The following is a 14,187-nucleotide window of genomic DNA, read 5'->3' as shown; positions in this document are numbered from 1 at the left end:
AGAGGTAGATGGTCGGCAAACTAGGTGAAGGTGGTCTAAAAGTATAAACTCTCAGTTATAAGATGAGTTCTGGGGTGTGATGTGCAGCCTGGTGACTCTAGTTAACAACACTGTACCGTATGTTTGAAAGTTGCTAAGAGAGTAGATCTTAAAAGTTGTCATTATAAGAAAAAAATTGTAACTATGTGAAATGATGGATGTTATGTAAATGTGGTAATCGCTTCACAATATATACATATATCAAATCATCGTATTGTCAATCTTAAAATTATATATTATATCAATTATATCTCAATAAAGCTGGAAAATAATTTTAAAAATGCTAAGATAATACAACATTTTATGTGAAAGTAAAAGTAAATTATAACTAATTTTTCTATTTTATATTTAGGATTTGCTTGACTTTAAATCAGGAAGAATTCAAGGATTATCATTTTTATTTTGAATATTCTAATGAGGTAAATTTCTACTTCTCCACTTGAGTATTTTTACTCATGAAGTATTTGTGTAAATGTTTGCATTCATCAACTCTAAACTAAAAAACTTGGGAAATAAAGAAGTTGATCTAATTCTTGTTGTTTTAGTGTTGGAAGGGCCTCTAAAAATTACTAATCTTACTCTTTATCCAATGACTATTTTCCTCCATCATATTTCTGGCTAATGATTTCTAGTCTATACTTGAATTAATCACTTTATTATTAAAGGTTGACAATAATCTTTAGATAGTTCTGAGTATTAGAAGGTTTTAATATTAAGATTTTATTTTTCAGTTATTTTTACATTGGTTTTATAGAACCCAACATGGGATATAAGAATAAGTTTCATTTCAACTCAACCTAATAACATTTCCAAAATACGAAGATACATATTCTTATCTTCAGGGTCACTAATCTCTTTAATAATTTCACAATTTTGTTGTTGTTGTTTTTCACTTTGTCCCTCTTAAGTTCAGCCACATTTAAAAAATAAAGTATGATTTTTAGAACTGGGCGCAAACTCCAGAATTGAGTCCTTTTAGCACTGTGACAAGCACAAATTTTACTTCAATTTAACTAGTTGGTAAAATTCTATTAATACAAATTAATTTTACATTAATACAAGGCTAATTAATTAATTAGTCCTTGAAGAGGCTTCATAAAAATATTGAAACATTAAATACACATATCAACCTTAATCCCAAGTTATTTTTGACGTTTACTATTATTTAGTGTATTTCTTCCACTACTTTCTTGAAGAGTTATTTTTTGGCAATTCTATCTGGAGTCCTGGACAACTGAAGAGTCTTTGTCAGTGTTACCAGCATTTTTTCCTAGAGTAAACATGAACATGCTTAGAGAAGTTAAATTTACTTCATAAAGGTATTATGTGCAACAGAATGATTATACAGTTTTAAGTGACCTCATGATTTTTAAAAAGTAAAAATTATATTACATATATTTTCTACATCTCTATAAATTCAAGTAATATAAATTTCACAGTAAAATCTTAAAATATACTTTAAAAATTCTCAGTTACTTTTTTAGATTTTCTTTTTTCTACTACATTTCTGGCTAATGGGTTTCAATCTATTTTTGATTAAATAAATGCCAAAGTCAAACCAGATCGAATCAAAGCAAATGGAACAAAATATAATATAGCAGATCACCTTTACTTAAATAAATAAAAGTATAGTAAGGATGAACTGTTCTCTGTTATAGTTTTTGAAAGGTTTAACAGTGGGATCATGCAAGACAAAATAAAATTTAAAAATTCAATAAATAATACTGTTATGATAACTCCATTTCTAAATTTTGAAAACAAAAATAATTTATATATTGATGAAAGTAAATCAATCTAAGAAAATATAATTATTACTTAAAAGTCTTTATATTACATTGTGTTATCAATTTGTGAAATTTGAATAAAGAACTTATTTTAATGGGAATATCAATTTCTAGACTTTTAAACTTTTAGTAGTTATTTCATATTTTTATCGTCTTTTTCAAAACTAAAATAAAAATAATGGTACACTCTCTGATTTCTTTCATCTACTAATGATTTATGTAAACTAGATATATTTTTACTAGATATAAACTAGATATATATTTATATCTTTATAAAAATTTTAGATCCTTCTTGAAATAAAAAGCATGTAAATTGCACAGGATTATTCTAAGTATAGGAAATAGTACTTATTAGGGCAACACTGTTGAAACTTGCCCTTTATTTTGCATTTGTGTAACCATCCTTGACTGGGGTGTTGGGTTCCCCTAAATAAGGGATGTGTGGCCTACAATGTCTGAAAGATGCCAAGAATGCTGGGCTTTTGAAAACAGCAAAAGAAATTAAAGAAGAATATTAAAAAATTGTGAGTAAAATACACAAGAAAAATGTACCTATAACAAGATGCTGTAAACATAGCTATATCACATGTGGAATATTGCTATCTAAGGATTCATCCCTTTTTTTTTGCAGGATGGATGAGTAAAGTTAGGATCTCACTTTTGCTATGGGTGTTTTATTTGACTGGAGCTCCCCTTCCTTTGTGAATTAAGCTGTGCATTAGAAGTTATGCTGGTTCCATTCCTGGCTCTGCCACTACTAGCTGTGTTTATATGGGCAAGTCATGTAAATACTATGAGCATCTGCATTTTGCCCAAGAAAACAAATGGTGCAGTCATACCTATCTTATTAAGTTAGTGAGTATGTCATAAAATGCTTTCACTGGATGTGAATTTTAGAAATCAAGGACTATGTTATAAGCAACTTTTTATGCTTGACCTTAGAACAATGCATGGCACATATGAGTACAGAATTAATGGTATTATTATATGATGTTCCATGTTGTAGGAAGGGTGGCATGCTGAGGTTTGCTCTGTTTTATGAGGTTAGATATGGCCTTTGAAGGAAATAGTGATTAGTCGTTGCATTAGCAGATGGCTCCAGTACTAACACACTTAAATAAAAATGTTGGAGACAAAGGCTGTACCCTATACAGTTCAAAAAGTTCCATAAGTGGGTAGGAGATAATTTCTTTGAAAAGGAGAGTTCACACAAACAGACTTGTTCTAGGTACAGTGGAAGTTCTAGGTACACTGAGGAAGTCCACGTTGGTGTATTTCTTGTATTTCCTAAATCTAGGAAACAGACTCCAAGTTTCAGAATAAAGGCCTAAATAAAAATAGCAGTATAGGGGAAATAAAGAATTAAAAAATAAAGTTAGATACCAAGAGAGAGAGCCCACGATTAGCTGCCTCAACATCAGTAACTGCTGTCGGTGAGCAGCAGCCACATGGGCCAGTGGTGAGGGAAACATGCCTGTTATGAAAGGCAAGATGAGTCAACACCATAATGACAACCTTGGTGAGTCAAGGTCAGCTCCCATTATGTAATGTATATGCAAATGAATGATGAGGCTGAAGAAGCAGGGAGACTGCCGGGGGGATGGTCTGAGTTATTTTGGTTGTGACCTAGGAACTAAAAAGGAAGGTTCTGATTCTCCTTGATTGTGTTCTGCTAGATGGGTAGACATTGGTGAAAGTGACAATGCAGGTATTGTATTTGCTTGATCTGTCGTTCAGTTTGCTTGTGCTATCCTTTTCACGTTCCTCTCTGCATTTCCTCACAAAGGAAGTTGAACATTTATTGTCTTCCACATGTCCAGTGATATTCCAGCTGTCTTTAATATGATCCCATTTAATATTTACATCAATATTGCAAGGTAAGTATATTTCCACCTTATAAATGAGGCTTCCAAGACTCAGAAGAGGTAAATATTTTTCCAAGATGGGCTTAGTAAATTATGGGCTCATGTTTACTCGACTGCAAAGACCATGTACTTCCTACTCTGCCACAGCTCTCCCCATTGCCTTTGGCCACTGGTCATTGGCCAACATAATGACAACTGAACAGTCTGTCATACACTGACACATCTATATGTGAGGTGTGATGTGCAATGGTAAGCCCCACACATCCCAGATTAAACCTCTGGACTGTCAGAGATTTTGTCTGATATTTTCCTATACATATTCTAGGATTCTAGGTTGCTCAGATAAAAATAACTTGGTGTCAGTAAGTAAAATTTGGCTTCAATGACCCTGTTTGAAAGACATTTAAATTTTATAAGATGACTACCACAGGGTAGAAAGAGTCTTTTGTTACTGTCATAGTCAGAATAGGCTGAAACTCAGTGATAGAAATAGCTGTTAAAACTTTGACTATGGGATACAAGATTTCAGCTCTAAATATATTGATTTAGAATTCATTACAATAGCTGCAGAATTGATTTCTAGATATAAACACAAAAGTGTAGCCATCCTCAGAAATTGTCACATACTGTTTTTATATCACTTTTTTTTTTTGAGGAATGATTATCTTAGAAAGTTCTTCTTATCATTGCTTAGTTAACACTACAGCCAACGAATAAATATAGATACAGTTTCTGTGTTTTTCTTTGAAAACAGACATTGAAAGCTCTTCTAAGAGTGTCCTGCTGCTACTGTTCCTACCAGCATCATCTTTGTAAATTAACCCTCACTAAGGACACAGAACTCTAAAAACAAGAAGCAAGGCAGCACCGTATGGCTACTATGGCCTGTAGACTAGAGCCTCAGAGGCACACAGATAAACTGAAGCTCATTTTTTTTTTCTAGAGAATAAGTGATGACCAAGTATTGTATAATATGTTCATTTCAAGTGATAGAAAACCCCTCATAGGCATCTACGGTTGAATCAGGGGATGGAGCTGATGGCTATAGAGTGGTTTCTTTTTCCAAGCACTCCTTGACATGACTTTCCAGTCAGAAGCCTAGTGAGGGGTGCAGGAGAGGACCCCTTGGAGAGCACTCATATGTACTCCTTGCTGTGAAGAGACACAGAGGACAAGAGCCTGACTCTCAGTGGTTAGAACAAAACACAACTGTGAACAGGTTCTGCTTGCAGCAGGGCACAGCTGGAGAGCAAGAGACTGGCTGAGTAAGTCAGGTAATGGAGCAGGGAGGTGTGTTGAGGTGAGATCGATTTACAACAGGTCTTCAAATAACGTTTCATTCAAGTTTGTTTCATTATATCATTGACGAGATGCCCTATGAACTCAACTCTCACTTAGGCTCTGGCAGAATTGGCTTTGTTATACATTGTTTCACTCAAAGTCACAGAACCTATTGACAACATTAAGTTGTGTACTATGAGAGCATGAATGTTTGCTATGAAATGGATGTGGGCAGTGTAGGGCTGCCGGCATGGAGTAAGTCTTCTTGGGTTGCCAGAATGCAGGCCGTCATAGCTAATGGAAGCTAGAGATGGGCCACCAGAGGTTCAGGGGCATGGAGACAATGTATTGACCAGTTTCTAGAGAGCGTTTAAAATTAATCACGGGGACAATGTATTGACCAGTTTCTAGAGAGCGTTTAAAATTAATCAAAAACAGACTCACAAATATAGAGGACAATTTGGTGATGGTTCGAGGAGAGCGAAGTTGGGGGGCTGGGAGAATGGGGTGAAAGATTAAAGAAGTACAAATTAGTAGTTGATAGTTGGTCACGGGGATGGGGAGCACAACATAGGGAAAGCAGTCGGCATTAATGTAATGGCTAGGTGGAGAGCCAGAGGAGAGAAAGAGCAATTAGGGGGATCGTTTTATAAACTATATAAATGTCTAACCAATGTACTGTATACTTTAAACTAATAAAATAAAATTTAAAAAGTGAGCAAAAATCCTGCTTCATATCCTTGCAATACTTAAGCATGTGGCTTCATAATTCTTTTTCACTGTTTGCAATAAAACTCAACCTGAATTTTGAGCAGAAAAGCCAGTTAAATCTCAGTTCTAATCTTTTGCAAATTCAAAAGTGAAAAAACTCAATAAAGATTTTAACAATTGCATTATTATCTAAAACTGAAATGCAATGTATAAAAACAAACTTTTGGAAGACAGATATATTTTGGTCAGGACCTGAAGGTAGTTGAGAAGACAATTTTAAGATATTCTTAATAATCTTGATTTGGCTGATGTTGTGAACCTGTTATTTATTCTAATAATATTTATGCAAATATTATTCTCTAATGCCTTGTCTGTATAAAGGAATATATAAAAGACAAAGATGCAGCGTCAAAATAGAAAAAAAATATATATGAGATTAGACAGACTTTCTTATGAATGTTCATAAACATTGTTCAATGCCTTATACAAAGTTTTCTGGCATTAGTCAAAGATATTTGTTATTTGTTACTCTAAGACACATAGTTTAACATTATTGTGGAAGGAAAAACAGCTAAGTTATTATATGTAGATCCAATGATCAGTTACATCATTAAAAGTACAAGCCGATTTGAGTCTGAACCACCTAAAATGTTTGTTCCTGAAAGCCGACATACAACACAGGTTATTATTAGTTTTTTAGAAAGAAAAATTAGGGAAGGGACATTTCGACTTATAGTTTTATTATAAATCCAGAAAAATGTAAATCGTAAGCCAAGCAAAACTGCTTTGTTGTATTCTTTTTTCTTTCGAGTGTATGAAAGTAAACACTCAAATGCTGAGAGTGAGTAAGCAAATGATGTCATGGTGGAAAATGCTTAGTTTTATAAATTAAATATTACATTACTGAACTCTGGTCTTCTTACATGAAAGTGGCGATTTTTCTTAATTCACCAGAACTTTGGGAAGAACGATGCGATAACACATTCTTCTCTCAGTTTCTCAGGGCATTACTCACTTTCTAAAGGCTGAGACTATGAATTTGAGACCATGTTGGCCCGTTGGCTTACCACAGGTCGGTGTACATCCCAGAACGCCCTCTCCTGGCTATCAAGGATCTTCCTTTCAATCTTGTCTCTCTTCTTGTCCACTCTGTCAACATTGTGACAAAGAATAATAAGTAGTGTTAATTGTAGTGCCTCCCTGAACAAAAGGCCACGGCTTGAATAAATTTTCGAAAAAACTCACAAGGACTCACTTTGCTTGTGCTTCGGCTTGCATAAAAATGAACTCCCACTTCCGGGCAAATGCTCTCTGCAGCCTAGCCAGGCTCTCCTAAAAAATACACCACAGGTAAAAAAAACATGCTGGTGTTCATCTCCACTACTCCCTACCATAAGATTTATCAAGAAAACAGTATAGAATTTCCCAGGTCCTAAGTGTACTCTGGTTCTGAATGATAAGTCATGCTCACCGAATACAGTGATCTTCATGTGAATAGTCATTAAGAAAACAGGGAAATATATTAAATATTAATTTTTATAAAGAATTGACTTTAGAGAACACAACTAAAAATCTAAAATACTAAAATTACTTTGTATAAAAAAGTGCTCAAGACTAGTTCATTGGATTTTTCTGTGCCCACTTTACTGAGAAACTGGAAAGTAATATGTTTCTACTACCAATTCAGTCTATCCAATTCTTAACAATAATGTAAACCCTTGGCAGCCTACTATTCATGTCTACACAGGGTCTCCCAACAAGTAAATCAAAACATAGCAATTGTCTGACCTAATGACATCAGATTAATTTTATCTTCTGATGGTGACCAACCTGAAAGTTTTACAAAAACCATTTTCCCAATATAAATGCTCTTTAATTCTGTTTGTATATCTTCATTATATGTAAGTATATATCTAAAGTTTTTACACTTAAGTTAATTTCTGCAAATAGGCTATCCTTCCTCCTTCTATTTTGAGTCTATGTATTTAGGATTTCACTGCCCTCAGTGAGAATGATGTGAGAAAGTGAGCAAGTCAGAGATGTATTAAGTCACTCTGCTGCCTGATCCGTTGGAAATCTGATTCTTAAACTCATGAATGCAGAAAGTTAACAGAGTGCCCACAAATGACCGTGGGACTTATTCCTGTTCATTTTACAACTTTCTTTGCCAGAAAGTCCTTAGTACTTACGGCTTCATAGTCTGCTAGCTCCAGCCTTGCCTTGTTCTGCATTGTTCTCTTGCAGAGGTAAACCGCTGGAATAATAATAATAAAGAAAAGCAATTATTTTTTTTCCTGCTTATTAACATTGAGGCACTAAAAATAAAAATACAGTATAGCAAATCAAGACATGCTTGTCTTTGTCATTTTTTTTCCAAGCTGAAATTGTAATTTTCTTTATCATTTTTTAAGGCAAAATAAATAATTTGTAACGTTATTACTGAAATTCAAACATAGTGGTCTTAAAGGTGCTATAAGAAAATAAACTTTTAGAAACTTGGCAACCATTTCTTTATTTTTATGAAGTAGTGGTCATAATTTTAGCTTCCTCAAAAAATGAAAGGAAAAAGATAAAGCCTTTTAAATAAGACATCATATGAACTTAAACATGTGGATGTACAAATAACACTGTTTTGTGAAGTGGAATTGCATGAAGAGGGGATAATGGTTGGCATATTCAATTATTTATGTATTCTACTGTCAACTGAAAGAATCTATTAATGTAAATGGAAGGCTTCTTGGCATCGTTGTGTCATTTCTTAAGGACCAATCATCAATCAATTGCTTTGTCACCAGCAGAGAGGAGAGTAGAACATCTTACTTAACTACAATACAACTACCAATTAATTCCATTTTCCTGAGGACTCAGTCTTCTTGCCTGCCAGCGAAAGTCCATCTGAGAAGCAGATTTACAGATGGTTGACAGAGGGAGGGAGGACGATGACAAGAGCGTGGCCATCCAGCAGTCAAATTTTTTGTTATTTCAAGAATATCAGTGACTCTTATAATAATATCAATATCCATTGCCATTTTTCTCATAATATATGATATTCGAAAAATATGGTGTATCTATTCTAGATGCTGAATGAATTTACTGGATGAGAACTATCAGCTATTGCTTTTTGTAAGGCTAGCTCTTAATATGCCTTATAAATATCATCTCTGTACTAAACCGTACCACCCTTGATTTTTCATAATAAAGTCTAGCTAATGTCACTGTGGAAATACCTCACACAGAAAACACGAGACCACTGCAAACATTGATGCTATTTGTTCAACGTCTGCCTTCTAAAGTTTCCTGTTTGAAGGTCAAGGCAGAGGAGAGAGGCAACCACGGTTCTTACTACAAACACTAAGACCCAAAGATATAATTTGAGAACACATCTTTCTACAAACTGCCATGGTAATTTTATTTTTTCTATTAATATTAGTCATTTTCAAACAGTAATTTTCAAAATTACTGATTTTCACTATTACCGATTTCCCAAATTAGTAAAAGTCAAACTTCAAAAACAAAAATGACCTGATGTGCTCATATTCTGATTGCCACAGTTGTGCTCACTCTTGAAGAAACTCTTACTATAGAGGCCACTGTGATCTTAACAAAATATCTGAAATGTTCTCAGCAGTTGGTAAAAAATATTGTAGTGTATGTGAATACCCCTGAGGGTATTCTTTATGAGAGAAAAATTGAATCTATTTAAATATCGAATTCAATAATTTCAGCTTTCTTGTACAATTACCTTTAATCAGATTTCGAGCCCCAGATAAGTGCCCCATCAGTCAGTCTTCCTTCATCTTTCCTCTTGCATCAGCCTCTACTTGCTTTACTGATTCTGGTCATTTAACCTTTGTTCTTTTCAAAATAAGACCCCTTTCGGAAAATATATTTCTCAACTCATTAGGTAAACTAATGAATCGAAGCAAAAAGAAGGTGATTATTTTTTGGCTGACTCTTCACTAAGAAGTTATGCATCCTTTAATAGAGGTGCCCAACAGTACATTTTCTCTAGTTCTCTGAAAAACGAAGTGAAGGCATGGACAGGCAGCACCAGGCAGACAGTCATCGTTTCACATGTATTCGTTGGATGAGTGAGTGAATGAACAAATGAGTAGGATCTTTTCAGAAGGAGTTATTTAGAAGTTAAATTTCTATAGTCTCTTTGGTAATGAGAAAAAAAAAAGGAAAGGCTGAGCCAGCAGAGTAGGGAGCACTCTGAACACTGCTGAAAGCTGAGCCAATACAGTCATGGCTGGAAGGTCCCAAACCTCTTCAAGCTTGTTTAGACACAGTACAGTATGTTGACAGGTGCAGATGACACTTTTGTTCTTTATTTGTAGAGAACATCAACATTGGGCAGGACGTGGGTAAGGAAGAAGGTCCAAATAGATGAAAAAAGGTTTTAATTCTAGGAAATTTCCCAATTTATCAAAGACAGAAAAACATGAAAATAGTTAGGCATAGTTAAAACTATGATTCAAGCTAAGTGTTTTTCTACTGATCCCCAATTATTTAGGTACTAACGGTGCTCTCTACAGTGTTATGCATAGATCTAGGCCCACGTACAAACTGTGAATCGTTTTTAACACAACCCTTGAATTTTCTCTGTGCTACCAAAATATTGAAAATAACAACTTTAAAAAACCCCTACCATTTCTGGAGTTCTAGTTAAGATGTTTTCTATTATCAAAGGTTTAATTTCAATTTCAGGTTTAAATATATCTCTCTGCAGTAGTTTTCTGGGAGACTATAATGAGACAAGGATCAAACAAACAAGTAATTTACTAGATGGCTATATAGCTAACGGGAAGAAAGTTTGAAAAGGCTTAAAGTTCTACTTCGGCTGAAATAGCTGTGTGGTAAAGGCAAGGGATTTGGCTTAAATACGACTGAGAATTGTGGAAAGTCAAAGTTTCTGGATCACATGTATAACTGAGTAGAAAGTGAAGGCTGGCATTACTTTTTTCTATTTAATTTCATGAAGCTCTGGAAGGTAGTCTATTATACAGACTGAATAGTTCATGACAAAATTGTTCAGACTTGTATCACAGAAATCAGTGAGAAAATCACTAAGATCCCAATCAATACCTAAGTATGGACAAGCTATTATTATAATTCATAAAAACTACAAATACAAATGTGAAATAAATATTTGAAAAATACCCACCTTATAACCAAAGTAACACAAATGTATCACATATTGTCATAATGCAACTCTTTTTTATTTTTTAAAGTTTACTTTGTGGAAAAATTTTCTCTTGTCTCTGAATAAAAACTTAAGCAGCTGCCACAGTCTTGTCTGTCACCCTCGGGTAATTCAGAGTCCCCATTTCGTAACAGGAATGTCCATCCCAAGTAATAGTTGAAACACCAAAGTTGGTTTAAAGTCTTGAGGCCTTTCCCTTTCCCTCAGCTTCTGTGGGTAAAGAAGCATGAGTGGCTCCTTTCTCCTCCTTGTTCTCCTGTACCCACTAATACATCCTGCTAACCAAGGTGTCTACTGGAAGGATAGAGAGGGGAGAGGGTCGCTGACGTGCTTACTTGACTGATACCACTGCAATGATCTAGTGTTGCTCGTCTCTGTACTTGGCAGAGGTTTAGAGCTTATTATATTTCTCATGGTATTTTTGTGATGCTTTAGAGAACCGCTCCTTCTCCACTGCTGGGGATCTGTCATCTGCAGTGCCCCCGCTTGGGCTATACCTGTCATCTCTCTCTACAATGCTGTCTACCCCTCCAGACTGCCCTCAAGGACCAGACTGTCTCTCACCATGGCTTAGACCATGACTAAGAGGAACATTCATGCACTGTTTCCCTGAACCAAGGCCACAGAACACAGCCACATCCCTTCCAGCTCCTCCATACATGGCTAGACAACCAATCTCTTGCCTGTTATAATTCCATTGCAAGGCCTGAAAGTTCATAGTCCATCATGGCTCCAGGAGTAGGTGACTCCTGTCAAGAAGCCCCTTGACGTCTCTGTCACTGGGCTTGATGTGAGGGGCACTTTTCCACCACCCATCCCTCCCACTCTGGGCTGGTTGGGTGATGACTTCCAACATACCGACAGCTACAGAATCAGTCTTCAAGCTGACATCTTACCTGTCATAGCCCTCAATGTGAGCTGATAGCAACTACCATGGTAATTTGTATGTCAATCTAGCACAGCACTTTCATATCTGGTCTTGATCCACTTAACACTTTGGCTGGATTTCCATTTTAACATCTTGTTACAAATATCTCTTTCCACTCATTAAAACAGCAATGATGTTACAGAGTGAGAATAACCTATTCTGTCAATTGTAGAATAAAATAGCACAGCCAGTGGGCATGTAAAAAGGGAAAACTTCTTAGAAAGGGTTTTGACAATGAGAAATAAACCTTAAAACATTCATGGCCATTGTTCCAGTGGTTGCTCTTCTGGGAATATAACCCAACGAGATAACACAAAAGACAGAGAGATTTAAGGATCCACGATATGGAATATGGGAACACAATGAGGAATGGGCAAGAAAACCATGCATATTCATTCAGAGATATTATATTGCCATTCAAAATGATGTGTACAAATTTTTTACCTCAGAATTGAAATTTAATTTTTAAAACCCTCAATCTTCCATTGTAAAAGTTCAATGTAGAAAATATAAATATTAAAGTAAAAAAAATCACTTCTCTCTATTGTAATCTCACTTCATTATTTTGGTGAACAATCTGAATTTTTCCTTTCTATATACATCCACTAACATATACATGAATATCTGTATCTTTATCAAGAATCTGAGAAAAAAATGGCGTAGATAATAGAGTCTCTGTTCATCCCTCTGGTGACCAAATCAAAGTTGTGACGGAAACAAGGAGCAGTAGCAAGTAAAAATCACCTGGGATCTAGATGAACAAGCCATACAACTAGGGAGAAGTCCAGGAAATCACCCTGAAATGGCAGAAGGTAGGACGGGGGGAGAACATGGGGCTGCCCGGTCCTGAGCGACTGAGTGAGACGGAGGCTGCGGCAGTGGCAGACGCCTCTTAAAGGGGCCGTGTCCATGAGCGGATTTTCGTGGTGACGGGCCTACTCGCTCTGAGCATCAGTGCCGATTTGGCTGTGCGCAGGGGGCCCCAGGGACTTACAAGGAGATGTTATCGGAGTGAGGGCCAAGGCGGAACTCAGTATGTACAGAAGTGTCAGCAGTATCCACTGTTCCCTGTTAAGCCCTCTCCCCTCCCAGCGTGTGGATACAGCACCGCCATAGCTGAGACTCTCCGCCCAGAGGACTCCATGAAACCCTGCCTCCTCCACCTTTCAGCCCCACCCAAGCCACATCCTGATATAGCCTCAGCAAGTCAGGTGCTTCTTGCTGACAGCATCTGGACTCACACTGGAGGCAGCTGACCTCGGTTTCTGGTGTGGCCTTTTGAGGCAACTATAAGCACAACATCTGTAGATTGTTTGCTGAATCTTAACAGGTGGTCCTGGAGGGACACAGGCTGGGGCTAAGTTTGGCCTTCAGCTGAACGCTTTCAGGAATGTGCCACTGGACACCTTCTACACAAATCCATACTAATAAGACTGGGAGACTGAGGAGCTTTGCTTAATACATAGAAACAAACATGGAAAGGCAGCCAAAACGGGAATACAAAGAAGCAGAAACCATATGACAGAACAGAACAGAGCTCCAGATATAATGGAGTCAATTAATCTAACAGATGTCGAGTTCAAAACATTAGTTATAAAGATGCTCAATGAACTTTTGGGAAGTGTAGACAACTCCAACAAAGAGATAAAAATGTAAATGGAAATTATAAAAGGAAACCAGTCTGAAATGAAGAACACATTATCTGAGATGAGAAGTATATTAAATGGAATAAACAAAGTGAATAAAGAAAAGGATAAAATGCCCTTTTTAGAGGACAGAAAAGCCAACCAGGACACTCAACCAGAATGGCAAGAAAAAATATGCCAAGACTATAACAATAATTAAAAGAGGATATGGGACATTATTAAGGCTCCAAATATTTGCCTGATAGGCATAACTGAAGAAACTCGAGATATTGAACAGCTGTTTGAAGAAATGATGGAAAAACTTCTCTAACTTGGTGAAGGAAATGGACGTAAAACTCCAGGAAGCTCAGAGAGTTCCAAAAATCAGGGATCCAAAAAGGCCCACACCAAGACACATCATAATTAAAATGCCAAAAGTTTAAATACGAAGGAAGAATATTAAAAGCAGCAAGCAAGAAACAAATAATTACATATAAGGGAAAACCCATAAGACTGTCAGCTGATTTCTCAAAAGAAACTATGCGGGACAGAAGGGCTTAGCAAAAAATATTCAACAGGATGGAGACCCAGGATCTAAAACCAAGAATAATTTATCCAGCAAAGCTATCATCCAGCAAAGTTGAAGGACAGATAAAAAGCTTCCCAGACAAAAATAAGCTAAAGGAATTTATCACCACCAAGCCAGTAATACAGAAATGTTTGAGGGACTTCTTTAAGAAGAAAAAGC

General features: G+C 36.1%; 1 protein-coding gene across 1 annotated transcript in view; it reads right to left on the bottom strand.

Annotated features, from left to right (window-relative positions):
• RGS7 (regulator of G protein signaling 7) overlaps positions 1 to 14,187 on the bottom strand; it is a 500,731-nt gene that overhangs the window by 69,188 nt on the left and 417,356 nt on the right. The window contains exons 5-7 of the mRNA XM_011380007.1: positions 7,870 to 7,934; positions 6,936 to 7,012; positions 6,748 to 6,829 (exon numbers count right to left, since the gene is read on the bottom strand). Coding sequence (XP_011378309.1) covers positions 6,748 to 6,829; positions 6,936 to 7,012; positions 7,870 to 7,934 — 224 coding nt within the window. The remainder of the gene's footprint in view (positions 1 to 6,747; positions 6,830 to 6,935; positions 7,013 to 7,869; positions 7,935 to 14,187) is intronic.

Source organism: Pteropus vampyrus, unplaced genomic scaffold (genome assembly GCF_000151845.1).
Source record: "Pteropus vampyrus isolate Shadow unplaced genomic scaffold, Pvam_2.0 Scaffold383, whole genome shotgun sequence".
NCBI classification, from domain to species: Eukaryota; Metazoa; Chordata; class Mammalia; order Chiroptera; family Pteropodidae; genus Pteropus; species Pteropus vampyrus.
This window is presented reverse-complemented; position numbering and strand designations above follow the sequence as displayed.